Below are 26,620 nucleotides of genomic sequence, written 5' to 3'. Positions count from 1 at the left end.
TACTTCTGGCACTACAAGATGCGCCAGGCTTGTATTTTCAATGCCCTGGTGAAATCAGCTGTTTCGCCAAGAAACCTTTGTTCTTTTTATTGGAGAATGGTATTACAAGTCATAATCTGAGCATTGGGACTTAGTGCCCTTTTTATTTGACTCCTCAGTTCCTATGCAGAATGCTTGGAGAGTTTGAATCTGGATATTTGGAGGAATAGTGAAGGGTAAAAATACCTGCAGTATCACATTTGTATCATAATACTTGGCAGTATCTATGTGTTGACTTTTCTGCTGTGGAATTATAGAAAGCAGCTTTTCAAAAGCATTTTTCTGTTTCTTAAGAAGTTAGAAAGCTTCAGAAGGAATGTATACTTGTTTTAGGGGCAAGCACATAGGGGAAAGTTGTTAGATTCTTCTGTTTTATTCTGAGCCTAAGAAAAAATGATCTCTCTTTGGGTGCAGAAAGAAAGCATGTTCTCAGGAAAACTGCCATGAACAAAGAGGTGTATTTGAAAAATTGTATTAACAGGAATTGCAGACTTTTTTTTTTTTTTTTTTTTTTGAGACAGGGTCTTCCTCTATGGACCACGTGGAGTGCAGTGGCACCATCATGGCTCACTGCAGTCCTGACCTCCTGGGCTCAAGTGATTCTCCTACCTCAGCCTCCTGAATAGCTGGGACAACATGTCTGCACTACCACTCTCTCCTCATTTTTGTATTTTTTGTAGAGACAGAGTTTCACCATGTTGCCCAGGCTGGTCTCGTCCTGGCCTCAGCCCATCTGCCTGCCTTGGCCTCCATAAGTGCTGGGATAATACGTGTGAGCCTGACCACTGTGCCTCACCACCCAATTTCTTGTTATTTTAAAATTCTGTAGTTTGGCCTTTGCTATTTAGCCTTAGTTTTAGATCAGTACTTACTAGGACCAAAGTCGAATTTTTTTTATTCTGTTATTTTTCTTTATAATTTTCTCAAAATAAAAGGGAAATAAAGAATAAAAATAAAATATGATGGATAAGATAGAAGTCACTTATGTTTTCCTTATCATTTTGAAGGCTTTCTTTGCATACTAGCATATTAGAGAAATTGTCATGTTTTGTGTTTTGTATGTTTCTAAATTTTTATTTTATCATTCTTACGAATTCACATAGAGTTTTACAATAGTATTGAAATATTTTATGCATTTTAATAAAAATGGAGATAATATTTTTAGTCACAATTGACATGTTAATGTGGTGAAACTGCTAAAACTACTCTTTGCCTCCATCACTGTAAGAGCTTCCTCTGTAGTCTGACTTTCCCTCTAGCCTATTCCCTTCAGCTCCTCAGGTAAGTCTTCCTAAAACTAGGTGAAACAGAAACATATAATCCCTCACTCTGATAATTTGACCCCAGCTTATTCTCCCCTACTAAAAAAAAAAAAAAAAAGAACAAAAGAACCTACAGCCCCAAGCATTAGAGTATTTAGATGTTGCCATTTCTTGCCATGTCTCAGCATTGTTTGAAATGAATATTCTTCGCCCACCGTCACCCTGTGCATCCTTCGTGGTTTGACTTGGATGTGACTTTCTTTATGAAGCCATTATCAGAGTCCTTAGTTGCCTCCTTTTGTTCCTACAGAGTACTTTTATTTATAGCGTGTTTATAACATATTCTGGTTATTTATTTATTTATTCGAGACTGCAGTCCCTGCCCCTGGGCTCAAGTGATGATCCTCCCATCTCAGCCTCCTGAGTAGCTGGGACTCCAGATGCACACCACCACACCTAGATAACTTTTGTATTTTTAGTAGAGACGGGGTTTTGCCATGTTTTGACCTCCTAGCTCAAGCAATCTGCCCACCTTGGCCTCCCAAAGTGCTAGGATTACAGGCGTGAGCCACTGCTTCTGGCCAATTTTGGTTAAAAAAAAAAATATATATATATATATATATTTTTTTTTTTTGAGATGGAGTCTTGCTCTGTTGCCAGGCTGGAGTGCAGTGGCATGATTTCCGGCTCACTGCAACCTCCACCTCCCAGATTCAAGCGATTCTCCTGCCTCACCCACTCGAGTAGCTGGGACTACAGGCACGCACCACCACACGCCCAGCTGATTTTTGTATTTTTAGTAGAGACGGGGCTTCACCATGTTGGCCAGGATGGTCTTGATGTCTTGACTTCGTGATCTGCCCACCTTGGCCTAATTATTTATATTCTGTAATTCTTTCCATCATACTAAATTGTGAGCTTCTTGAAGGATGGGACCCAGTGTTTTCTCTCTCTGCCCACAGATCCAGCATATAAAGTAGTTATTCTGTAATTATTTGAATAATTGAGCATATACCGTATCAGTGAACATTTCTCATCTTGCTGGGCCCACCATAATTTTGTTCTGCCCTACCTATTTCAAACAGTATTTCCTGCCTCTCACAAGGATGTGCTCACTGCTTCAGTGACATTGTTTTCTCCAGAGTTCTGTATAGCAGGGTTCCCCAACCCCTGGGCAACGGACTGGTACCCATCCGTGGCCTATTAGGAACTAGGCCACGTAGCAGTAGGTGAGTGGTGGATGAGTAGTGAAGCTTCATCTATGTTTACAGCCACTCCCCATCTCTCACATTACTGCTTGAGTTCTGCCTCCTGTCAGATCAGCAGCGGCATTCTTATAGGAGCGTGAACCTTATTGTGAACTGCATATGTGAGGGATCTAGGTTGCGTGCTCCTTACGAGAATCTAATGCCTGATGATCTGTCACTGTCTCCCATCACCCCCAGTTGGGACCATCTAGTTGCAGGAGAACAAGCTCAGGGCTCCCACTGATTCTATATTATGGTGAATTGTATAATATTATATATTGCAATGTAATGATAATAGAAATAAAGTGCACAATAAATGTACTCGAATCATCTCAAACCACACCCACCCACCCCCACCCTGGGTCTGTGGAAAAATTGTCTTCCATGAAACCGGTCCCTGGTGCCAAAAAGGTTGGAAACCGCTGTTGTATAGGCCACAATAATTTTTATTTTTGCATTTTTAAGTTTGATTTTCTAGAGATCGTAAATGCATCATTCAGCATATGTGACAATGCTTATTCATAAGAGAAAGACCAAGCCATTTAATAGTATTGACAAAAAAATTAATAGTTCAGAATTTAAAATGTGCTGCTGTAAAGATTTAAGAGCTTATTTGGGAATATGGTTTAATTTTACATTTACCTGTTACAGATTGTTAAATTTTGAAGACATGTTGAAGCAGACATCTTTTCCGTATATTTATAAAAACATCAATTGTCTTTAGATTTGGCTTCTATCACTTTAAAAGAGAGAACTCTTCAGTTCCAATCTCCGAGGAAATCTGGAAGCCACTTAAAGTTCAGTTTTGGAAACTGGAAGTTAAAATAACAGAAATCTCTAAGAGTAGTTTGTAAGTTTGAAGCTTTGAAAGTTGACAGATTTATTACTTGAATTATCGAGAACAAAAGGTCCTGGAGGTTTGTCTTCCAGGTTTGTCACATTATTTGTTGAACTCTTTTTTTTTTTTTTTTTGAGATGGAGTTTTGCTCTTGTTGTCCAGGCTAGAGTGCAGTGGCACAATCTCGGCTCTCTGCAACCTCCACTTCCTGGGTTCAAGCAATTCTCCTGCTTCAGCCTCCCGAGTAGCTGGGATTACAGGCGCCCACCATCACACCCAGCTAATTTTTTGTATTTTTAGTAGAGACGGGGTTTCATCATGTTGGCCAGGCTGATCTCGAACTCCCGACCTCAGGTGATCCACCTGCCTCGGCCTCCCAAAGCGCTGGGATTATGGGTATGAGCCACCACGCCCGGCCTATTTGTTGAGCTCTTATAGACTACTTTCCATTAATGCAGCAATCATAATTATTACACTTTTAATGAAGAAAGATTTTGTGAAATGGTTTGATACATTATTATAATTTTCGAGCATTAAAATTTATTTGTAAAGATGGGTTCAAAAACACCATGCCTAGAATTGTAGACTAACATCAGTAACTAAAAATCAGTTCTCACATTTGACAATTCCATTCAAATCTGCTAACAGTCACTGCCATTCCTGAGTTTCTGCTCTATTCTGTCATTAAGGTGTCCAGGATTGGTGGTCATTTCTGGTCACTTAAGAAATTTTATGCCTAGCCAAGATTCCTGTAAAAATTGTGCTTGCATATATTTGATTTGTTTGTGTAGAAATCTGTTGTCAACAAAGTTGTGTTCTAATGTAGTGAAAAATTTAAATATGTTCTCATAATTTATTTCCTTAAAAAATCTTTAATTTCAAAATTAGTAAATGCTTAATTTCTAGAAAAAAACAAACTATATATACAGAAACTTATAAAGGGTAAAAGACCCCAGCCCAGTGCTATAAATTTCTACCCTATTGTTTAACTCCCAAACTGTTGTGTGTATTTTTCAAATGCATGTATTAATATAAGTTGTTTTACAAAGAAGAATCCTGTAATAGCAGACTTACTTGTAGTCTGTTTAAAGAAAATGATCCATACTTTCCATAACAGTTTGTACAAATCCTGCCTGATTTTAAAAGGCTGCTTAGCAGTTAATTTTATGGAATGCTTTTTTTTTTTAAATAAGAAAAGGATGAAAAAAAGTTTGAGTTCAGCTTTTCCCTTTTGTTTCTGCCCTCTCAGTTGTGCATATAACTATACATTTGTTTCTTTTTTCTTTTTTTTTGAGACAATGCCATGCTCTGTCGCCCAGGTTGGAGTGCAGTGGTAAGACCTCAGCTCACTGCAGCCTCTGCCTTCTGGGCTCAAGTGATCCTCCCACTTCAGCCACCCCAGTAAGTGAGACTTGAGGCACGTGCCACCACCCTGGCTAATTTATATATATATATATATATTTTTTTTTTTTTGTCGAGGTGAGGTTTCATCATGTTGCCCAGGGTGGTTTTGAACCCCTGGGCTCAAGTGATCCACCTGCCTTGGCCTTGCAAAGTGCTGGGATTACAGGTGTGATCCATTTATTTATTTTCTTATATTAAATTTTAATTATTTTAAAGTTCCACTGAACAAAATAATGAGAAAATGCAAACAATATTAATTTGAATGGATCCTTAGGTGTATGTGTTCAGGCCATTTGAAAAAATACAGTGTTTTTAAAGGCCTGATATGTCTGATGGTAATGTTAATGTTTTATAGTTTTAAAAAAAATTGGCTTTCTTCTAATTTGTGGCAGAGCCAATTTGGAGTCGTTGCTCATCCGGAAATGAGGTCTCTCGTTCTTTACTAGGATTGTCTGTTATATCCTGTTGTACAGTTTTGTAGTGTTTTTCATATAGGTTTATACACCGTTCTTGTCAGGCTGTTCTTGTCAGGCTTAATACCTTGGAATAGCTATTTGTGTTGCTTTGGGGAAAGTGATCTTTTTTCCATTTCACTTTTAACATGTTATTACTGGATATTTAAAAGTATTTAAGCTGGGTATGGTGGCTTATGCCTGTAATCCCAGCACTTTGAGAGGCTGAGGTGGGTGGATCACCTGAGGTCAGGAATTCGAGACCAGCCTGGCCAACGTGGTGAAACCCTGTTTTTACTGAAAATAAAAAAATTAGCCGGGTGTGGTGGTGTGTGCCTGTAGTCCCAGCTGCTCGGGAGGCTGAGGCAGCAGAATTGCTTGAATCTGGGAGGTGGAGGTTGCAGCGAGTCGAGATCGTGCCACTGCACTTCAGCCTGGGTGACAGAGTGAGATTCCGTCTCAAAAACAAAACAAAAACAAAAAACACAAAAGTATTTATTGGTAGGAAAATACAGCTACTGCACCGAAATGGGGTTAATGGATTTTTGAGTTTAGTTCTCTTAGATTTTATTTTATATGTCATACAATTTTATATTTTGTGTTATATAAAATATAAATATGTATTCATACATAAAATACGTATTTTAAATATGTTAGATATATAAAATTTGTTAGATATGTAATATGCAAATATACTATATATTTTGTAAGATACATAATTTTATATACAATAAAGATAATATATATGTATATACTGTACATAAATATATCACAATATAGAATATGCATTATATATAGTAAATATGCATTATATATTGTAATATATAGTAATTAATTAGCAATATCTTTATGTCTCATATTTTATGTTTCAGTATACATTTCAGGATCCAGGCTTCTTTACCAGAAATATTAGACACTTGTGCAGTGTGCCCCTATGACTTGTAGTGCTGCTGCCGCCCTACCAAAAAAGAACTGACTCCCAGATACTGTTCAGGCTCGTGAGGTTAGATACATCCTTCATTTTGCTATTGGCCGTGATAATAACAGAGTTATCGCTAGAGCAGTAGACTCTAACATACTGAACTTCACCCAGTTTGTATTGACAGGAGATGTAAGTTGGTGTTATGCTTCTCTTTGATGACTAATATTTAAGGATTTCAGAATACTTTAACAAGACAGATGAGAAAATCATTAAGTTCACTGAGAAATTGAAACCTATTATTTGAGAGAGGTTTAACTTATCTGTTTCCAAAAGCAGAATATCTGGTATTAGAGTTTAGGGGGCTGAAACATCCAGCTACCAAACTCCAGTCCTCCATAATAGAGGAAAGTCTGTAGAATTCTGGGCTTTGATAGGTTTTATGCTAAAGAAATTTGGTTCTTTGTTTCTGTACTTCAAACTTTTGTGGGAATAGTTTTTTATGCCCTTCTTTTTTGTTGTTTTAATTTTTATTTTTTATATCTCAATAGGTTTTTGGGGAACGGGTGTTTGGTTACATGAATAAGTTCTTTAGTGGTGATTTCTGAGATTTTGGTGCACCCATCACCTGAGCCATGTATACTGTACCTAATGTGTAGTCTTTTATCCCTGACCTCACTTTCCACCCTTTCCCCCAAAGTCCATTGTGTCATTCTTATGCCTCTGTGTCCTTATAGGTTAGATCCCAGATTTTATGCCCTGCCTTTTTTTGTTTGTTTGTTTGAGACGAAGTCTCGCTCTGTTGCCCAGGCTGGAGTGCAGTGATGCAATCTCGGCTCACTGCAGACTCCGCCTCGTGAGTTCAAGTGATTCTCCTGCCTCAGCCTCGCCAGTAGCTGGGATTACAGGTGGGTGCCACCATGCCCGGCTAATTTTAGTATTTTTAAGAGAGACAGGGTTTTGTTATGTTGGCCAGGCTGGTCTTGAACTCCTGACCTGAAGTGATCTGCCTGTCTTGGCCTCCCAAAGTGTTGGGATTATAGGTGTGAACCACCACGCCTGGCCTATGCCCTTCTGGATCTCGAAGATTTCATTTATTTTTAGGTATAAGAGAAAGTCTTAAATGTTAAGTCTTACGTATGTACCTGCTCCTTTAGGAAAGTAATTAATAACAACAGCCACTATGCCATGTGCTTTGTTAGGTACTCTCATTTAACCGTTACGGAATTTTATGAGGTAAGTACTATTATTATTCCAATTTTATAGACTAGAAACAGTTTTAAAGAGTAGTGTGGCCAAGATTACATAGGGGCAGAGTCAAGACTGTAACTCAGTGATCCCTAGATCGAAAATCTACATCAGTGTTTATCACTCAGTATTCATTGAATGTTTCATTTTCCATAATTTCACATGTTTCCTAGATTTACTGTAGCTTTTTTGGTTATTGCTATGCCTTCATTTTCTCTAGTTTCTTATAAATTTTTTTTTTCTTTTGAGTCAGAGTTTTCTCTGTCACCCAGGCTGAAGTACAGTGACATGACCTCACCTCACTGCAACCTTGCCTCCCAGGTTCAAGTGATCCTCCCGCCTCAGCCTCCCAAGTAGCTGGAACTACAGGCGCGTACCACCATGCCTGGCTTATTTTTGTATTTTTAATTGAGACGGGGTTTCACCATGTTGGCCAGGCTGGACTCGAATTGCTGACCTAAAGTGATCCCCCGGGGCCGCCTTGGCCTCCCAAAGTGCTGGGATTGCAAGCATGAGCCACCACCCCTGGCCAAGCTTCCTATAAAATATTTTGGAAATATTTTATAAGACTAATTAACCTTGAAATTTTCCTCTTAGTGGTTTTGTCTGTTAGCTAGTTCTCTCCCTTAAGTGTTTTGAGGTCTTTGTACTTAGAGGTGACAGAGAATTTTACTTCATTCAGAGCAAGCCTTAGCTGAGATACTAAAATCATGTGAAAGTCTGTCTAAATGTAAGCGTGGTTCCATCTTTGATTCTCAGTTCCTCTTTACCTGTCAGAGGAGATAGTTATCCTAGACAGACCTCCCAAAAGATAACTTTGACTTCCAGAATCTGACAATTCTAATCTCCATTTAACTGTATTTTCATTCCTTTTTATAGCATGAGCAGCAATATCCAGACCAATATGGAATGGAGGATGTCCCTTAATCTCCTCACATGACTATCCCTTGTGCAGTCCTCTTTTAACAAGTAATTGTTTCTGTGGGTATCTGTTTAGGTTAAGGGGTATAGTGAACGTCTTTGGGTTTAGGTTGTTTAACCTCTTCCCACTCCATATAAATCATTCTTCCAATGTCTTTTAAATGCCATCAAAAGACTCACCAAAGTGACAGTGGCAAATAATAGGAAACTTCTCATTATTAATATCAGCATAGACACATCCAGTAAGGAGATTGCCTGTCCTTCCTGCTCTTTACCTAGAGGGTGTCTAGGTTTTACTTTGGATCTGAGAAAAGTAAGGAAAAATTCTGAGCTGCTTAATGCAAAAGTATTAACAGATCTACAGTGTTCTGGTGGATTTCCTGGATGACAGAGAATCTTTGAAAGTGAGGAAATTGGCTAGGTGTGGTGGCTCACGCCTGTAATCCCTGCACTTTGGGAGGCTGAGGCGGGAGGATCACCTGAGGTCAGGAGTTCGAGACCAGCCTGGCCAACGTGGTGAAACCTCGTCCCTACTAAAAATACAAAAAATTAACTGGGCATGGTGGTGCATGTCTGTAATCCCAGCTACTTGGGAGGCTGAGGCAGGAGAATCGGTTGAACCCGGGAGGCAGAGGTTGCAGTGAGCCGAGATCACACCACTGCACTCCAGCCTGGGTGACAGAGCGAGACTCAATCTCGAAAAAAAAAAAAAAAAGAAAGTGAGGAAATAGCATGCTGGTTTACCCTGTTTTGTAACTGAAAGAATTTGCTATTATTTTGGCATCAAATTGAATTTCCCATAAATTTTTGCGTAACTGACATTGTTATAATTGTTTTCATGTAGGTCCTTTGTGTCTCTTGTTAAATTTCATACCAGATATTAAATATTTTCATTCCTGTTGTAAGTAGTATATTTTTGTTATTCTATAGTATTTTCTAACTAGCTACTGTTTGTGTAAAGGAAAGTCATTGATTTTTGGAGTGTTATTTGTATTTATTTATTTTTGGTAAATATATAAGTAACTGGCCTGTCTTACTGTTGCCAGTGGTTTTCTATTGTTGAGCTCATTTGTCAGTGTCGTCTGCCAATAATGAAAAAAATTACCTTCTTTCAAATATGTATGCCCATTCTCTTGTTTAAATGACTTTACTAGCCTTTCCAGGACAATGTTTTATAACAATGAATTCCTTTTTTTCTTCCAGATTTGAATGAGAATGCCTATAGTGTTTCACTATTAACCATCAGTTTTTTTCCCCGTGAATTAATATGGCAAACAAACCATGTCTGTGAGCTGAATCCTGCCAGTCTAGTTTGAAGATTTACTTTATAACTTTGAGCCTTGAGACCCTAAGGGACATGAAGAGTGATCTTAATAGACTTTCTGGAAGATGCAACCACTTTCCTATTTAATATTTCCTCTTCCCCAAGAAGTAGCATGTAGGTCAGTTTACCAATAATATATAGGAAAAAATGTTTTGGCTCCCTACTGTTCTTTTCTGTGGTCAGTTTCTCTCTTTTAAGGACCTGATTATCCCCAGTTATATGGTAAATATCTTGTGGCTACAGAATACCTGAAAAAGGAAATTGGGCAATAGTAAATGTTCAAGGAAATCTTAGGTATTATTTTCCTAATTTTGTTATTATTCTCATTCTGCATATTTTCTTTTCTATCTCAGCTATTGATGTCACCATATTCTTAGTTACCTAAGCTAGAAATATGGCAGTTGTGTTTTACTTTCTTCCTTTTACCCATTCTTTTAGAGATTAATGCAATTTAAAAAAATACTAATTGAGTGCCTACTATGTGCCAGTCAACTGTTTTCATTGCTAGAGATCTGCCTAGATGAGATTCCCGCTTCCTTGGAACTTATATTCTACTGAGACACTTTGTGTGTAATAAATAGGCTAGCAAGATCTTTTCAGTTAGTAGCAAGTACTTTGTGAAAGACAGAATATGAGTTTGAGTGATAAGGAAGAGAGGGTGATTTTTTAAAGTGTGTTTTAGTCCAGATTCTCTGAGAAGCAGATGCCAAAATAGGACTAAATGTTCTTCTTTTACATATTTATGCCCATTCTCTTGTTTGAGTGACTTTACTGGCCTTTCCAGGATAATGTTTTATAACAATATCTCTTTTGAATTATTTTGGTGGTAAAATGTATGTAACATAAAATTACCATTTTTAAGTTTATAATTTGGCATTAAGTATATTGACATTGTTGTGCAACATCTCTGTCTATTTCCACAACTTTTTATCTTCCCCGACTGAAACTCAGTAACCGTTAAACACTAACTCCTATTCTCCCCCTCCCTCAGGCCCTCGCAACCACCATTTTATTTTCTGTCTGTGAATTTGACTACTCTGGGTAATTCACGTAAGTGGAATCATACAATATTAGTCTTGCTGTGTCTTCTTATTTCGCTTAGCATAATGTCTTCAAGATTCATCCATGTTGTAATGTGTCAGGGTTTCCTTTTTAAGGCTGAATACTATTTCATTGTACGTGTATATCACATTTGTTTATCTATTCATCACTTCAGTGGACACTAGAGATGCTTCCACCTTTTGGTTTTTGCAAATAATGCTGTTATGATCCGCCCTGCTCAGCCTCCCAGAGTGCTGGGATTACAGGCGTGAGCCACTGCGCCCAGCCAGAAATCAAGTTTATCTTACAGCTTCATAGCAGTTATCCTGAGTATAACTTCCTCCTTTCTACTAGAAAAGGTAATAAGTTTATGAAGGGTCTCGCTCTTCTTTTCATAATTGAGTACATTATTAGGTTGTGTACTCCTAGCAGAAATCTCTTGAAAAATTTTAGTATGAGCTAATGCACTTAAGGGTCCAGAGTGATACTTTTGAGGGAAAATACCTTTCTTGCTAATGAAATTTTGACCATTTAGAATATGTAACAAAGCATATTGTCTGTATTATCTAGATATGAGTAGTAGTAGTTATAGGTAGTAGAAGAGAATATTCTGTCAGGCATTTGATTTAATATACTTAAGCTGGCACATAGTAAAATAAATAAGAGAATTAAAAATTTAATACACACCCCAAGTGATATCCCTGTAGTACAAGTATTATTTTTTCACTTAATTATATTAAAAAGATAGTTAAATTGTAGATATATTTCTAGTTGGTTTTCTGATAATCTCTAAAACTTTTTTAGAAAAATGCCAAGTCATCTATGGCTTTTTTTTTTCTTTTTTCTTTTGAGTTGGAATTTTGCTCTTGTCACCCAGACTGGAGTGCAGTGGCGCGATCTCGGCTCACCGCAACCTCTGCCTTGCGGGTTCAAGCGATTCTCCTGCCTCGGCCTCCCGAGCAGCTGGGATTACAGGCATGTGCCACCATGCCTGGCTAACTTTGCATTTTTGGTAGAGACGGGTTTTTTCCATGTTGGTCAGGCTGGTCTCGAACTCCCAACCTCAGGTGATCCGCTCTCCTTGGCCTCCCAAAGTGCTGGGATTACAGGCGTGAGCCACTGTGCCCAGTCGGCTTTTTTTTTTCTTTTAAAATCTTTTTAGAGTCATGTAAGCAATCATTACATTTTTATTTAAAGTTGAAACAAGTATTCATATTTATAATTGGTAGTGAAGCATCATACCAATAATAGTGTATCACAGTTTAGAAGTAGAGTTCCTCAGAGTTGTATGGATAGTCTTAATGGGTTTTTCCTCCTTTTGCTCACATAAACTTGTTTATAATGTGAATTACTAAATCCCAACCCTAATTTTTAGTTTTGAAAGTTAGTATTTTTTTAGCTATCGTATTTTCTTAGTGCAAGGTTTACTAATAGTGGTGTATTCTACACTAGTATCAGGAGTAATTAGCATACAGTCATCGTGACATAGCAATAAAATGATTGGATCGATCTACACAAAGAGGGACTAGTACTATGGTTTCAGTATTGAAACAGTGTATAACAGCAAGCCATTTATAATGTCACCAAGGAGATATATCTTGTACACATTTGCCTCCTTTGTAAATTAGATCAGCCAATAATTTTTACAAAAATAAAAGACTAGAATACGGTTTTATCAAACAGCAAGTAATTTAGAATATTGTCTGTTGTTATATTTGCTGCTTTTTAAGTTAAATGCAATACTTGTGTTTATTTCCTTTTGAACTTTCCTCTTCTCAGTTCAAAATACAGCCTGATACAATTATAGCGATGGATTTTAGAAAAAAAAATTTAGAACATGATACAATACAGCGATGGATTTTAGAAAAAAAAATGGTATGAATTACTCCCTGGGTGGGAACCTCTTAGTTATATGGTATATTAATTTTGCATTTAATGACTGCATGACATGATAACTCAGAGAACAGTTAACTGGTGTACAAACACACACCACAGCATACACCAAACCACCCCTCCTTGCTCCCCTCTACCCTTGTCTCAGTGGACAGACTAAACTGATCAAAAATCAGAACACATTTAACCATAGTTGATTGCATTGTTTTGGCTTTGGGACATGAAATGATGGAAAAGAAATTGGGTTTAGTTAATTGTGCTGTGAATCGCTTCTTTGTAAATTAATGTATGGCTGCATGTTCTCAGAATTTGTCTGGTTTTTGGCAAGTTTTCATTGCTTCTCATGATCTCCATTATCAACATGAGGACTTAGTAATTATGGATGGGGAGTCTAGTTTTTAAATCTTCAGCCAATAAAGACGCCAAGATCTCCTTCTCTGAAATCCACCAGAACATAACGCTGACATGGGTTTCTGGAAGAACCCCAGCTGTTTCCAACATATATCATGAAGCTTCTGTTGCTGATGGAGTCTATATAGTTATCTGATGCCTAAAAATCTTGATACTTTTCCTCTTGACTTTTTCACTTTTTTAAAGCTCTTGACTTTCTGGCATGAGTTTTATTGAGATTTAATTTCATTGGGTTTTTAGTATATTCACAGAGTTGAATAGCCGGCACCACAATCAATTGTAGAACATTTTCAGTTCACTGAAAAAAAAGAAATTCTATACCGTTTTTTCCCTTTTTTTTTGGGAGACAAGAGTCTTGCTCTGTTGCCCAGGCTGGAGTGCAATGGCACAATCTCGGCTCACTGCAACCTCTGTCTCCTGGGTTCAAGCGATTCTCCTGTGTCAGCCTCCTGAGTAGCTGGGATTACAGGTGCCTGCCACCATGCCTGGCTAATTTTTGTATTTTTAGTAGAGACAGGGTTTCTTTTCACCATGTTGGTCAGGCTGGTCTCAAACTCCTAACCTCAGGTGATCCACCCGCCTCAGCCTCCCAAAGTGATGGGATTACAGGCGTGAGCCACTGCACCTGGCCCACCTTTTTTTTTTTTTTGAGACACAGTTTCACTCTTGTTGTCCAGGCTGGAGTGCAGTGGTGTGATCTCGGCTCACTACAACCTCTGCCTCCCTGGTTCAAGCAGTTCTCCTGCCTCAGCCTCCTGAGTAGCTAGGATTACAGGTGCACGCCACCATACCTGGCTAATTTTTTGTATTTCTAGTAGAAACAGGGTTTCACCATGTTGGCCAGGTTGGTCTCGAACTCCTGACCTCAGGTGATCTGCCCGCCTCGGCCTCCCAAAGTGTAGGGATTACAGGCGTGAGCCACCGCGCCCGGCCAGAAACTCCCTGCTTTTTGGCCATCATAGTTGAATCCTCCTATCATCCCCAGCCCTACGTAACCACATTCTGTATCTGTAGATTTGCCTATTCCAGACATTCCATATAAAGGGAATCTTACATTATGTTACCTTTTTGACTGATTTCTTTTACTTAGCATATTGTTCATCCATGTTGTAGCTTGAATCAGTATGGTAGTCCCCTCCCCCATCCAAGGGGAAACCATTCTGAGTCCCCCAGTTGATGCCTGAAACCATATAGTGTTTTTTTTTCATATACCTACATGCCTATGATAAAGTTTAATTTATAAATTAAGCAGAATAAGAGACTAACAACAACAATAAAGTAGCAAAATTCTAACAACATACTGTAATAAAACTTACGTGAATGTGGTCTCTCTGTCATACTGTGAGTAACTGAAGCTGTGGAAAGTTAAACTGGATAGTGAGGGACTACCGTACTTCATTTCTTTCTATTGCTGAGTAATAATCTTTTGTATGGATTTATTTATTCATCAGTTGATTGGCATTTGTGTTCCCACTTTTTGGCTGTTATGACTAATGTTGCTGTTTATAAGTTTTTTTTATGAATATGTGTTTTCATTTCTCTTGGGTACATACCTAGTAGTGGAAATGCTAGGTCATATAGCAATTCTGTGTTTAATTTTTTTTTTTTTTCCTTGAGATAGAGTCTTGCTCTGTCACCCAAGCTGGACTGTAGCGGTGCAATCACAGCTCACTGTAACCTCTGCCTCCCAGGTTCAAGCGATTCTCATGCTTCAGCCTCCCAAGTAGCTGGGATTACAGTCAATGCGCCACTAGCCTGGCTAATTTTTGTATTTTTAATAGAGATGGGGTTTCGCCATGTTGGCCAGGCTGGTCTCAAACTCCTGTCCTCCATTGATTTGCCCGCCTTGGCCTCCCAAAGTGGTGGGATTACAGACATGAGCCACCGCGCCCAGCTTGTATTTAATTTTTGAGGATCTGCTAGACCACTTCCCAAAGTAGCTTGTATCATTTTACATTTCCATCAGCAATATATGAGGGTTCCAATGTTTTTTTTTGCATCCTCTCTAACACTTGTTATTACCTGTGTTCTTTATTACAGCCATCCTATTTGACCCCATTCAACTCTTAGATCACATGTACCTGTGTTTTATCATTGTGACTTATGTTTTCTTGCCTTTAATTAAAGTGATCCTTGTCTGACTGGCTGCCTTCTGTAATTTGCTCATTGCCATGCTCATGTTCACTCATCTTTGTGTTCCTGGTTTATCACTGATCCTGCTGAACTAGAGATAGGGCGTGATGGCTGATCTTGGATACAGCACTGCCTGTCCTTGTGAATAAGAATAAAAGAAGATAGTGGTTTTGATAGCTTTCTGTAGGAATAGGTCATTCTGTGCCTTAATTATTGTCATTTGTTCTGATAGTAAAGTTATATACTATAGTAACGTGGGAGACCTGTAAGATTGTATATTTCTGTAACCCATTTGTAGAGAGGGAAAATACTTGCTTACTAAGCAGCTGTTGTACTCGCTTTTTAGGAACTGGTTTAAAAATGTATTTTATGGGCAAAACACATCTATGATGTCAGAAGTTACATAGTCGTTGACAATTTGGTGGGCTGTAGTAATGGGAATAAGATTTCTAGGGTGCTGGTTATGTTGTTTCTCTGTGTGCCAATTACATAGAGGTGTTCATTTTGTTAGTGTTCATTGATCTATAAACTTAGAATATGTGTGTATGCTATACTTAATAAAAACTTGTTAAGAATATGTTAACATTGTTTATTCATATTTTGCACTAGTAAAGCTCTTCATTTGTCACAGTAACTGCCTTTCTGATGAATATGTTTCATTTTGAGTCATGATATTTACTATTACATTAGTTTCATATGTACATTGCATTGTTGTAAATGCTTTAAGTTCAGATCTCTTTGGCAGCTCGTAATTTAAGATGTTGAATGATTTAGATAGATTAGCTGTACAAAGTTTGATTTTATATTCTGCTGTACTGTTTATTTAACTGAATGATCTTCAGCAGCCCACAGTTTTGGCTCTAATCTTTTTGTATCTAAAACTGAAATGCAGTAGTTGTGTCTACTATCAAGAGAATTCAGATTCTCATTAGAGAATTAATAGAGTAGTATGAAGGATAAAAAAATAGAAAAGAGAAGCTTATATTCATTAGCTCATTATTAATAGTATCAATCTAATGTATAACCATCTAGATGTACAGAAATATTTAATAATAACCACTTAAAAATGTCATACCAGAAGTATAACATGTTGACTAATTAGTCTTTTGAATTCGAATTGTTTTATCTATATTTCACTGATATAGGTTTTGAAGTAATTGTTTGATTTGACCAAATATGTTTTGTTGCTGAAGGTAGTAAGAGATGCAATAAGATCAGTTTTTGGTTAATAGAAGTTTTTAAGTAGGCTTATGCTCTATATTTACTGTATTTCTAAAAATTGGATGCATGAGTAGAGTGACCAGAGAAAAACGTTTTATAAGAACAGTAAAATAATTCATAACAGACGTTTTGTGTACTGATGAGGAAAAGACAGTTCTGCCTTTATAAGGGATCTTCTTGGTGGAATTTGAGAACTCTTCAATTAAATAGTATAATAAAACACATTACAAATCTTTTAAATATCTAATTTTGTCTTCTAGGCTTTCCTTAAAGTTTCCCATGTCTCAATGGACTCGTGAATATAACAAGGTCTACACCTTAAAAGTGGATATGAAGAGTGAGATTCCTTCTGATGCACCAAAGACACAGGAGAGTCTAAAAGGGATCCTTTTGCATCCAGAGCCCATTGGGGCAGCCAAAAGTTTTCCTGCAGGAGTTGAGATGATTAATAGTAAAGTGGGGAATGAATTCTCTCACCTGTGTGATGATTCTCAAAAGCAAGAGAAGGACATGAATGGTAACCAGCAAGAAGAAGAAAAAAGTCTCGTTGTGAGGAAAAAACGCAAAAGCCAGCAGGCTGGCCCTTCATATGTGCAGAATTGTGTTAAAGAAAACCAGGGAATATTAGGACTGAGGCAACACCTAGGAACACCAAGTGATGAAGATAATGATTCCTCTTTTAGTGATTGTCTTTCTTCTCCATCATCTAGTCTGCATTTTGGAGATTCTGATACTGTGACTTCAGATGAGGATAAAGAAGTCTCTGTAAGACATTCCCAGACCATTTTGAGTGCTAAAAGTAGAAGCCATAGTGCACGGTCTCATAAGTGGCCTCGGACTGAGACAGAATCTGTATCGGGATTGTTAATGAAAAGACCCTGTTTACATGGCAGTTCATTACGGAGACTTCCATGCAGAAAGAGATTTGTAAAAAATAATTCCTCACAGAGGACACAGAAACAAAAAGAGAGGATATTAATGCAGAGGAAGAAACGAGAAGTGTTAGCTCGAAGAAAATATGCCTTGCTACCTAGTTCTAGTAGTTCCAGTGAGAATGACCTCAGCAGTGAATCCTCTTCTAGCTCATCAACTGAAGGAGAAGAAGATTTGTTTGTTTCTGCCAGTGAAAACCACCAAAACAATCCAGCTGTTCCCTCAGGTAAAAATGTTTAAGCTGAGTAAAACATGGAACTGATTGCATTGTATTTGTGCTTAATTTTTTGTTTGTGTCTTACTGATTTTATTTAAAGGGACTATCAGGTTCTATTAACTTTTAAGTCATGTAAATTACCAATTGCAGTATTAAACCATGACTCCAATGCTGAGATAAAAATTTAAAAAATTTCTCGTGACAAAAATAAGTCAGAGTTTCTTGGGGGAATAGCCATTCATTGCTTTTTTTTTTTTTTTTCTGAAACAGTCTCACTGTGTCACCCAGGCTGGAGTGCAGTGACGCAATCTCGGCTCACTGCAACCCCCGCCTCCTGGGTTCAAGCAATTCTCCTGCCTCAGCCTCCCAAGTAGCCAGGATTACAGGTGCCCATCACCATGCCCAGCTAATTTTTGTATTTTTAGTAGAGACGGGGTTTCACCCCGTTGAACAGGCTAGTGTTGAGCTCCTGACCTCAAATTATCTGCCCACCTCGGCCTCCCAAAGTGATGGGATTACAGGCATGAGCCACCGCACCTAGCCTCATTTATTACATTTTATACATATTAGATTATATTTTATATACGTTCTTCATTTATGGTACACATTTTTTTCCTTGTGTTTCTTTAATATGCTTGACTCTTATGAATACTTTTTCAGCTACCTGTATGATGGATTCAACCATATTAAGAACAGTTTTAGCCACTAAAAAAGACTGGTTAATATTTTTTTTTCTTTTCTTTTTTTTTTTTTGAGGCAGCATCTGGCTTTGTTGCTCAGGCTGGAGTACAGTGATGCAGTCTTGGTTCACTGCAACCTTCACCTCCTGGGCTCAAGCCGTCTTCCCACCTCAGTGCCTCAAGTAGCTGAGACTATAGGCACACACCACCACATTTGGCTTATTGTTGTATTTTTTGTAGAGCTGGGTTTTGTCAAGTTGCCCAGGCTGGTCTTGAACTCCTTAGCTCAGGCGATCCACCTGCCTTGGGCTCTCAATATTTTTTCTTTAAGTACTGTATTCTTGTTGTTTGCTGTTATCATGTTCTTTATAGCTGAAAAATAATTTCAAGTAGTTGAGTGGTAACTTTTATTCTAATACTAGGACCCAGAGACTTTTAGTCCTGACAGTGCATACGATACATCAATTAAAATTGGATAGGGACTATTTCCTGTCAGTGCTCTTGAGCATGTGTGCTCTTGCTTATGCGTGCTGACTCTCTCTCTCTCTCTCACACGCACACAGTAAATGTGATATTTAAGTAGAATAAGTTTATTTGCAGACAGTCCTGAAATGTATGTTCCATGTATACAAACCATCCTAAGATAATGCATCACTTTTACAGTTGTAATTTAAAGGGAGTTGTTGAAGTGAGCATTGAAGAGCTGTCTGAACTGAGGGAAAAGATTAATTTCTTGTGAAATTAGGGAATAGGGCAATGGGCCTAGGGGGAGCTTTCTAAAGGGCTAGCTAGATCATGGTTTCTAATACTAACATAAGCTTTCTCAGTTTTACCTTGTGTCTTGCCTGTTAAGGTCAGGGCCTGCTAGTCTACTTTTGGATGTGCCATTTCTTCTTCTTCTCTTCTTCTTTATGAGTCCCTTCCTTTTCCAAGAATCTCTTTCCTTTTTCATTTTTGTTTTTTTATTTTTGCCAGAACCCTAAACCAGTAACCTTGTTATTAATCTTAGGCTTGGCCATGTTCAGATCAGTTTTAACCTACACAAATACTTTTTTGTGAAGAGTTCATTTTGATCATGTACAGCCAGCTGAAAGGAGTGTAGAATAACTATTCCCTCAGGAAAATGAGGAGTTCTCTTGCTTAATTGTCACATTTTTCTCAAGTGGTAAGAATGTGCATGTACTAGTTTTGGGAGCAAGAACAGGAGAGCTCAGTTTGTGCTTGAAGTCAGTGAGACAGGATGGTTGATGTGGAGCAGAAGTTCTAAGGAGCTGATGTTTATAGGGGAATGAGAATAGAGTAATTGAATGTCATTATCAGTGCCAGGGGTTCTTATAGCCTCAAGTATTAAAGAGAAATCCAAACTTAATTCATTTAAAAATCTTATTTCTTACTGTAGCATGTGTTTTTTTTTTACTGCCTTTCTTGGCAGAATTACATTATTTTAACTACATTATTTTCAGACATTACCCTCAAACATTAGAAACAAAAATCCAAAATGTTGAAACCAAGTACACCCGATGTTTTCTGGTTTCTAGACAAGTGATTTGCTTTAAGCTAGTTTTTAAAAAAATAATGATTTAATAACATTCACACGATATGGAATTTTAAAAGTATCAAGTAAGTATAAAATAGAAAATAAAAGTTTATCTCTTCATATCCTCCAGTCTTACTATTAACCAGAAGTAATCACTATTAGTAGTTTCTTATCTCCTTCAGAAAAATGTGAAAGGCTATTCAAGGATAAATAATGCGGCTCTTTTTATATCACTATGTATAGTTATCTCATTCTTCTTGACATTTGCATAGTATTCCCTTTGTATGGATGTTCCATAATTTATTTAATCAGCTTTTGTCAGTGGATATTTGCTGCATTGAGCAACCTTGTGCTTGCATTTTATACACCTATGTAGGTGTATCTTAAGGAATAATTACTGAAAGTGTTTCAGAGGGTATATGCATTGAAAATGTTGTTGGCTATTGTTACCAGAATGCCCTCCAAGAAGTTTGCATTAAATTCCTCGATGCTAATGTCATGATGATAATAAAAATATCTAACACTGGTTGAGTGTTTACTCTGTGCCAGTAATGTTCTATTTTATGTGTATTTTCATTGAATCCTTCCAGTACTCATACGAGATGGATTCTTTTATCATCACACTCATATTACAGATGAAGCATTTGGAAAATCAGTTTGGAATGATTTTTTAAAAACTATTTTCAGAATAGTTAAACTGAAATATCAATGAGACTTAGCTCTATTATCAAGAAATCTCAGCTCTTTCAAATAATTAACTTCCTTAGATTCTTAGGAGATAGGTTATTTCCTGGTCATATTTCGAGTGATTCAAATAAAGCAATTTGGCAAAAAGTCTTAGCTAATTCAAATTGGTAGAACTAGAACTTGAACTCAGGCTTTCTGGATAGAGTTGGAATGTCTAAACTTTTAATTTGACTTATTTACTGCGTGTTAATATGATTTGTATGGATGAATGGATATTAGTTACTCTGGAGCTTCTGGGACAACTTTTTCATACAATGTGCATGTGTTAATCCATTGTCACGCTGCTAATAAAGACATAACCGAGACTGGGTAATTTATGAAGGAAAGGGGTTTAATTGACTCACAGTTCCACATGGCTGGGGAGGCCTCGCAATTATGGCAGAAGGTGAATGAGGAGCAAAGTCACGTCTTACATGGCAGCAGGCAAGAGAGAGCTTGTGCAGGGGAACTCTCATTTGTAAAACCATGAGATCTTGTGAGACTTACTCACTACCATGACAACATGGTATGTGGGAAACTGCCCCCATGAATTATGTCCACCTGGCCCCATCCATGACATGTGGGAATTATTACAAGTCAAGGTGAGATTTGGGTGGAGATACAGCCAGACCATATCATTCTGCCCCGTCCCCTTCCAAATCCCATGTCCTCATATTTCAAAACCAATCATGCCTTCCCAACAGTCCCCCAAAGTCTTAACTCATTTCAGTATTTACTTAGAAGTCCACAGTCCAAAGTCTCATCTGAGACAAGGCAAGTCCCTTCTGCCTACGAGCCTGTAAAATTAGAAGCAAGTTAGTTCCTAGATATAATGAGGGTACAGACATTGGGTAATTACACCCGTTAACATTTTGTGCCACATAACTTATGCAAATTTCTGAGCTGGTTTGAATTTCTCCCCAGAAAATGGGTTTTTCTTTTTTATCACACTGTCAGGCTGCAAATTTTGCAAATTTTTATGCTGTTTCCTCTCGAATGCTTTGCTCTTAGAAATTACTTTTGCATATACCCTAAATCATCTCTCTCAAGTTCAAGGTTCCACAGACCTCAAAGGCAGAGGCAAAATGCTGCCAGTCTCTTTGCATAGCAAGAGTGACCCGTTTACTCCAGTTCCCAAGAAGTTCCTCGTCTTCATCTGAGGTTACCTCAGCCTGGACTTTACTGTCCATATCACTGTCAGCATTTTGGTCAAAGCCATTCAACAAGTCTCTAGGAAGTTCCAAACTTCCCCACATCTTCCTATCTTTGGAGCTCTCCAAACTTTTGCAACCTCTTCCAGTTACCCAGTTCGAAAGTTGCTTCCACATTTTCAGGTATCTTTACAGAATCGCCCCACTCTGTTAGTACCAATTTACTGTATTAGTTCATTCTCATGTTGCTAATAAAGACATACCCGAGACTGGGTAATTTATTCTATTTTTATTTATTTATTTTTGAGACAATCTTACTCTGGCCCAGGCTGGAGTGCAGTGGTGCGATCTTGGCTCACTGCAGCCTCCGCCTCCTGGGTTAAAGTGCCTTTCCTGCCTCAGCCTCCCGAGTAGCTGGGATGACAGGCCTGCACCACCACGCCCAGCTAATCTTTGTATTTTTATTAGAGACTGGGTTTCACCATGGTGGCCGGCTGGTCTCAAACTCCTGGCCTCAAGAGCTCCACCGCACACCTCAGCCTCCCAAAGTGCTGGGATTATAGGTGTGAGCCACTGCACCTGGCGAAGACTGAGTAACTTGTAAAGGAAAGAGGTTTAATTGACTCACAGTTCCACATGGCTGGTCAGGCCTTACAGTCATGGCAGAAGGTCAATGAGGAGCAAAGTCACATCTTACATGGCAGCAGGCAAGAGAGAGCTTGTACAGGGAACTCGCATTCATAAAATCATCAGATCTCATGAGACTTTTTCACTACCATGAGAACATGGTATGTGGGAAAATTGCCCCCATGATTCACTTATCTCTACCTGGCCCCACCCTTGGCATGTAGGCATTATTACAATTCAAGGTGAAATTTGGGTGGGGACAAAGCCAAACCATATCGGTGCATCAATATTTATTGGCTATTGGGAAATGAGCTGATGGAAAAATGTTTTACATTTTAAGTATTTTGTAATATCTTAAAACACTCCAAGGCACAACAGTTGTATATAATTAACTGACTTTACGTCATCAGTTCATTTGTGGTTCTTTTTGGTTTGGTTTCGTTTGCTTTTTGAGACAGTCTTATCTGTTGCCCCCGTTGGAGTGTAGTGGTGCAATTATGACTCACTGCAGCCTCAACCTCCCTGGGCTCAGGTGATCCTCCCACCTCAGCCTCCCTAGTAGCTGGGACAGCAGCAGGTGTGTGCAACTACACTTGACTAATTTTTTTTTTTTTTTGCAGAAACAGGGTTTTATCATGTTGCCTAGGCTGGTCTCGAACTCCTGGGCTTAAGTGATCTGCCTGCCTCAGCCTCCCAAAGTGCTGGATTATAGGTGCGAGCCACTGCATGTAACCAGTGTATTTGTGATAATCAACAGATTTCTGGAAAATATTTGCTTCTTGCTGTCCCATTATTAATTGGCTTTTAACTTTAGTAGAGACTTCTATTTATGTGTAGTAAGCCAAAATGATATGTTACTTGGGTTATTAGAAAGCCTATTATACATTTAGTTTTTCCCAGTTGCCAGTGAGGCTGATAATTTATACATTTTGTTTTGTTCCTATAATATTTGTCAGGAACTCCAGATATTTAAAATAACCTAACAGAAGCTAGGTTTGAGAATAGGTGTTAATTTTAGTAATACATTTCTAGGATCTATTCAGAGAACCTTACTGGAACTAATTAACATTTAATAACACTAAAACCTTGGGTTTCCCAATTGATTGTGGATATGAGGACTTCTTTATACTTTATTAACTTTAAAATTAATAGGTATTGCCGGGCACAGTGGCTCATGCCTGTAATCCCAGCACTTTGGGAGGCGGAGGCGTGCGGATCACCTGAGGTCTGGAGTTCGAGACCAGCCTGACCAACATGGAGAAACCCCGTCTCTACTAAAAATACAAAATTAGCCGAGTGTGGTGGCGCATGCCTGTAATCCCAGCTACCCGGGAGGCTGAGCAGGAGAATGGCTTGAACCCGGGAGGCGGAGGTTGCTGTGAGCTGAGATCGCGCCATTGCACTCCAGCCTGGGCAATAAGAGTGAAACTCCCACTCAAAAAAAAAAAAAAAAAATTAATAGGTATTACAGATTATATCTCCTTCAGTCTTCAAGGAAATGTAAATGTCAAATAAGCTCCTAAATAAGAGAGCTTAAGTCAGTCCCATTTTACCACTGAGGAGAAAAAGAAGTTTTGCCTATCTTGCTTTGAAATATAAAGTTTTAAGGCTGTTGTTAAAATAGTCATATATCTTATTAACTTATTTACATATAAGATATTGAAAAAATGTTAATTTGGAATTAGTGATTATTACCCACATTTCCTGAAAATAATTTTATTCACACAGCATCGTAGACATTGATGTCTTGGTAATTGCTAGAACCATTTTTTAAGTCATCACAATTTTTGAGAGCATAGGATCCTCATCTGCTTTGTGTGAGGTATGGCACGCACTGACTCCATGAGTGAAGCATCACTAGAAACTTTGTCTCAAACTACAAATGTCATTTTACCTTATATTAGGCTTTAAAAAATTATCTAATAGCTGTATATGTATATGTTTTCCATGTGTAGTCCATACTGTGTTGACTTTTTAAGCTTTTTTAAAAGTTTGCTTAAAAAGATAATCAAACCTTGGAATTGTAGAGTCCCAGGATCAGGAATTATATCTAAAGCTGTGAATACTTCTATCCCTCTTTTTGTAAAAATAGCGTTGATTGAGTTATAGTTTTTGGTTTTATGATTTTATTTGGGAACTTTTAGACATACACAAAAACAGAAATATGCAGTGAACTCCCATATAATCATCATCTCGCTTCAGTTGTTGACATTCTGCCATTCTTATTTCTAACCCCTCTTTTTTTTCCTGGAGAATTTCACAGAAATTGTAGACATCATTTTACTCATAGACACTTCAACACACATGGTTTAATTCTTTTTTATATATGGCATCATTTCTGTAAACTGGTAGTTAGGTCTAAAAGCTTGATTAGGTTCAAGTTTAGTTCTGGCAGTACTTTGTTGATGATACTGTGTGCTTTCTGTTGCATCACATATTGAGCTTGATTAGAGGGTTCAGATGTCATTCTGATCCTTCCATTATAAAGTTCCCCTTCACTGTTTTCTGTAATGTTTTTTAGCAGTTATTAATGGTCTTGCCCAGATTAATTTTATTAGGGGTGCAAAATATTGATTTTTTTACTTTTTGAGATGGAGTTTCACTTTCGTTGCCCAGGCTGGAGTGCAATGACATGATCTCAGCTCACCGCAACCTCTGCCTCCCGTGTTCAAGTGATTCTCCTGCCTCTGCCTCCCGAGTAGCTGGGATTACAGGCACGAGCCACCATACCTGGCTAACTTTTTATTTTTAGTAGAGGTGAGGTTTCTCCATGTTGGTCATGCTGGTCTTGAACTCCTAACCTCAGGTGGTCTGCCTGCCTTGACCTCCCAAAGTGCTGGGATTACAGGTGTGAGCCACCACTCCCAGCCTTGATATTCTCATTCTATCATTTTGCTTAGGTTTATTATCTGAGGTTCTTCTATAAAGGAAGAACCTTTGTTCATCAGCTAATTGGTTATTCTGAAATTCTGTTCATACAGGAAAGGCAAGATGAATGCTTGATTTTCTTCCTTCATTTACCACTTCACAGAATGACTTGGTATTCTAGCAGCATCCAAAGAGGTTTTTTCACTTTTGAGTATCATTATGAATGCATGAATTTTAGTATATTTGATGGGTTTCAGTTTGTTGCAGTCTTTTTATACTTTTTAAAATGATTTCATCTTTGGCCATTGGGAACATCTTCAAACTGGGTCATTGTCCTTTTGATGCCATCCTAGTAGTTGTTGATAACTTCCCTACTCTCTTATATATCAGGTTGGTGCAGATTAATCTACAGTTCCTGCCCCAGACCTAGAAACAGCTATTCCTATAAGAACTCCTGATTTTTTTTTTTTTTTTTTTTTTTTTGAGATGGAGTCTTGTTCTGTTGCCAGGCTCGAGTGCAGTAGTGCGATATTGGCTCACTGCAACCTCTGCCTCCCGGCTTCAAGCGATTCCCCTGCCTCAGCCTCCTGAGTAGCTGGGACAACAGGCGTGCGCCACCGTGCCCAGCTAATTTTTTGTATTTTAGTAGAGATGGGGTTTCACCATATTGGCCAGCATGGTCTCGATCTCCTGACCTCGTGATCCACCTGCCTCAGCCTCCTCAAGTGCTGGGATTACAGGTGTGAGCCACTGCGCTCTGCCTGATTTTCTTTTATTGGGAGGTGACAGAGACTAAAGTCTGGGAATTAAGGTGGTTTCTGCTCTACTGGGTTGCCAGTGCTTTTGGCTTTTTTGAATTTAACCTAATTTATTTTAAAGGGACGGTCTCACTCTGTCACCTAGACTGGAGAGCAGTGGTGCACTCATAGCTCTCTGCAGCCTTGACCTCCTGGGCTCAAGTGATCCTCCTGCCTCAGCCTTCTGAGTACTTGGGACTACAGCACATGCCATCTTGCTCCACTATTTTTTAAATTAGATTTTAATTTTTTTTTTAGAGACGAGATCTTTTTATTTTATTTTATTTTTTAAATTTTATTATTATTATACTTTAAGTTTTAGGGTACATGTGCACAATGTGCAGGTTTGTTACATATGTATACATGTGCCATGTTGGTGTGCTGCACCCATTAACTCATCATTTAGCATTAGGTATATCTCCTAATGCTATCCCTCCCCCCTCCCCCCATCCCACGACAGTCCCCGGAGTGTGATGTTCCCCTTCCTGTGTCCATGTGTTCTCATTGTTCAATTCCCACCTATGAGTGAGAACATGCGATGTTTGGTTTTTTGTCCTTGCGATAGTTTGCTGAGAATGATGGTTTTCAGTTTCATCCATGTCCCAGAAAGGACATGAGCTCATCATTTTTTATGGCTGCATAGTATTCCATGGTGTATATGTGCCACATTTTCTTAATCCAGTCTATCGTTGTTGGACATTTGGGTTGGTTCCAATTCTTTGCTATTGTGA

General features: G+C 38.3%; 1 protein-coding gene across 15 annotated transcripts in view; it reads left to right on the top strand.

Annotated features, from left to right (window-relative positions):
- Window positions 1-26,620, top strand: part of RNF111 (ring finger protein 111) — a 115,454-nt gene that overhangs the window by 27,475 nt on the left and 61,359 nt on the right. For all 15 annotated transcript variants that reach the window (XM_055278337.2, XM_055278335.2, XM_063639012.1 and 12 more), the window contains exon 2: window positions 16,614-17,512. In XM_055278337.2, coding sequence (XP_055134312.2) covers window positions 16,633-17,512 — 880 coding nt within the window. In that variant the 5' untranslated portion in view covers window positions 16,614-16,632. The remainder of the gene's footprint in view (window positions 1-16,613; window positions 17,513-26,620) is intronic.

Source organism: Symphalangus syndactylus, chromosome 5 (assembly GCF_028878055.3).
Source record: "Symphalangus syndactylus isolate Jambi chromosome 5, NHGRI_mSymSyn1-v2.1_pri, whole genome shotgun sequence".
NCBI classification, from domain to species: domain Eukaryota; kingdom Metazoa; phylum Chordata; class Mammalia; order Primates; family Hylobatidae; genus Symphalangus; species Symphalangus syndactylus.
This window is presented reverse-complemented; position numbering and strand designations above follow the sequence as displayed.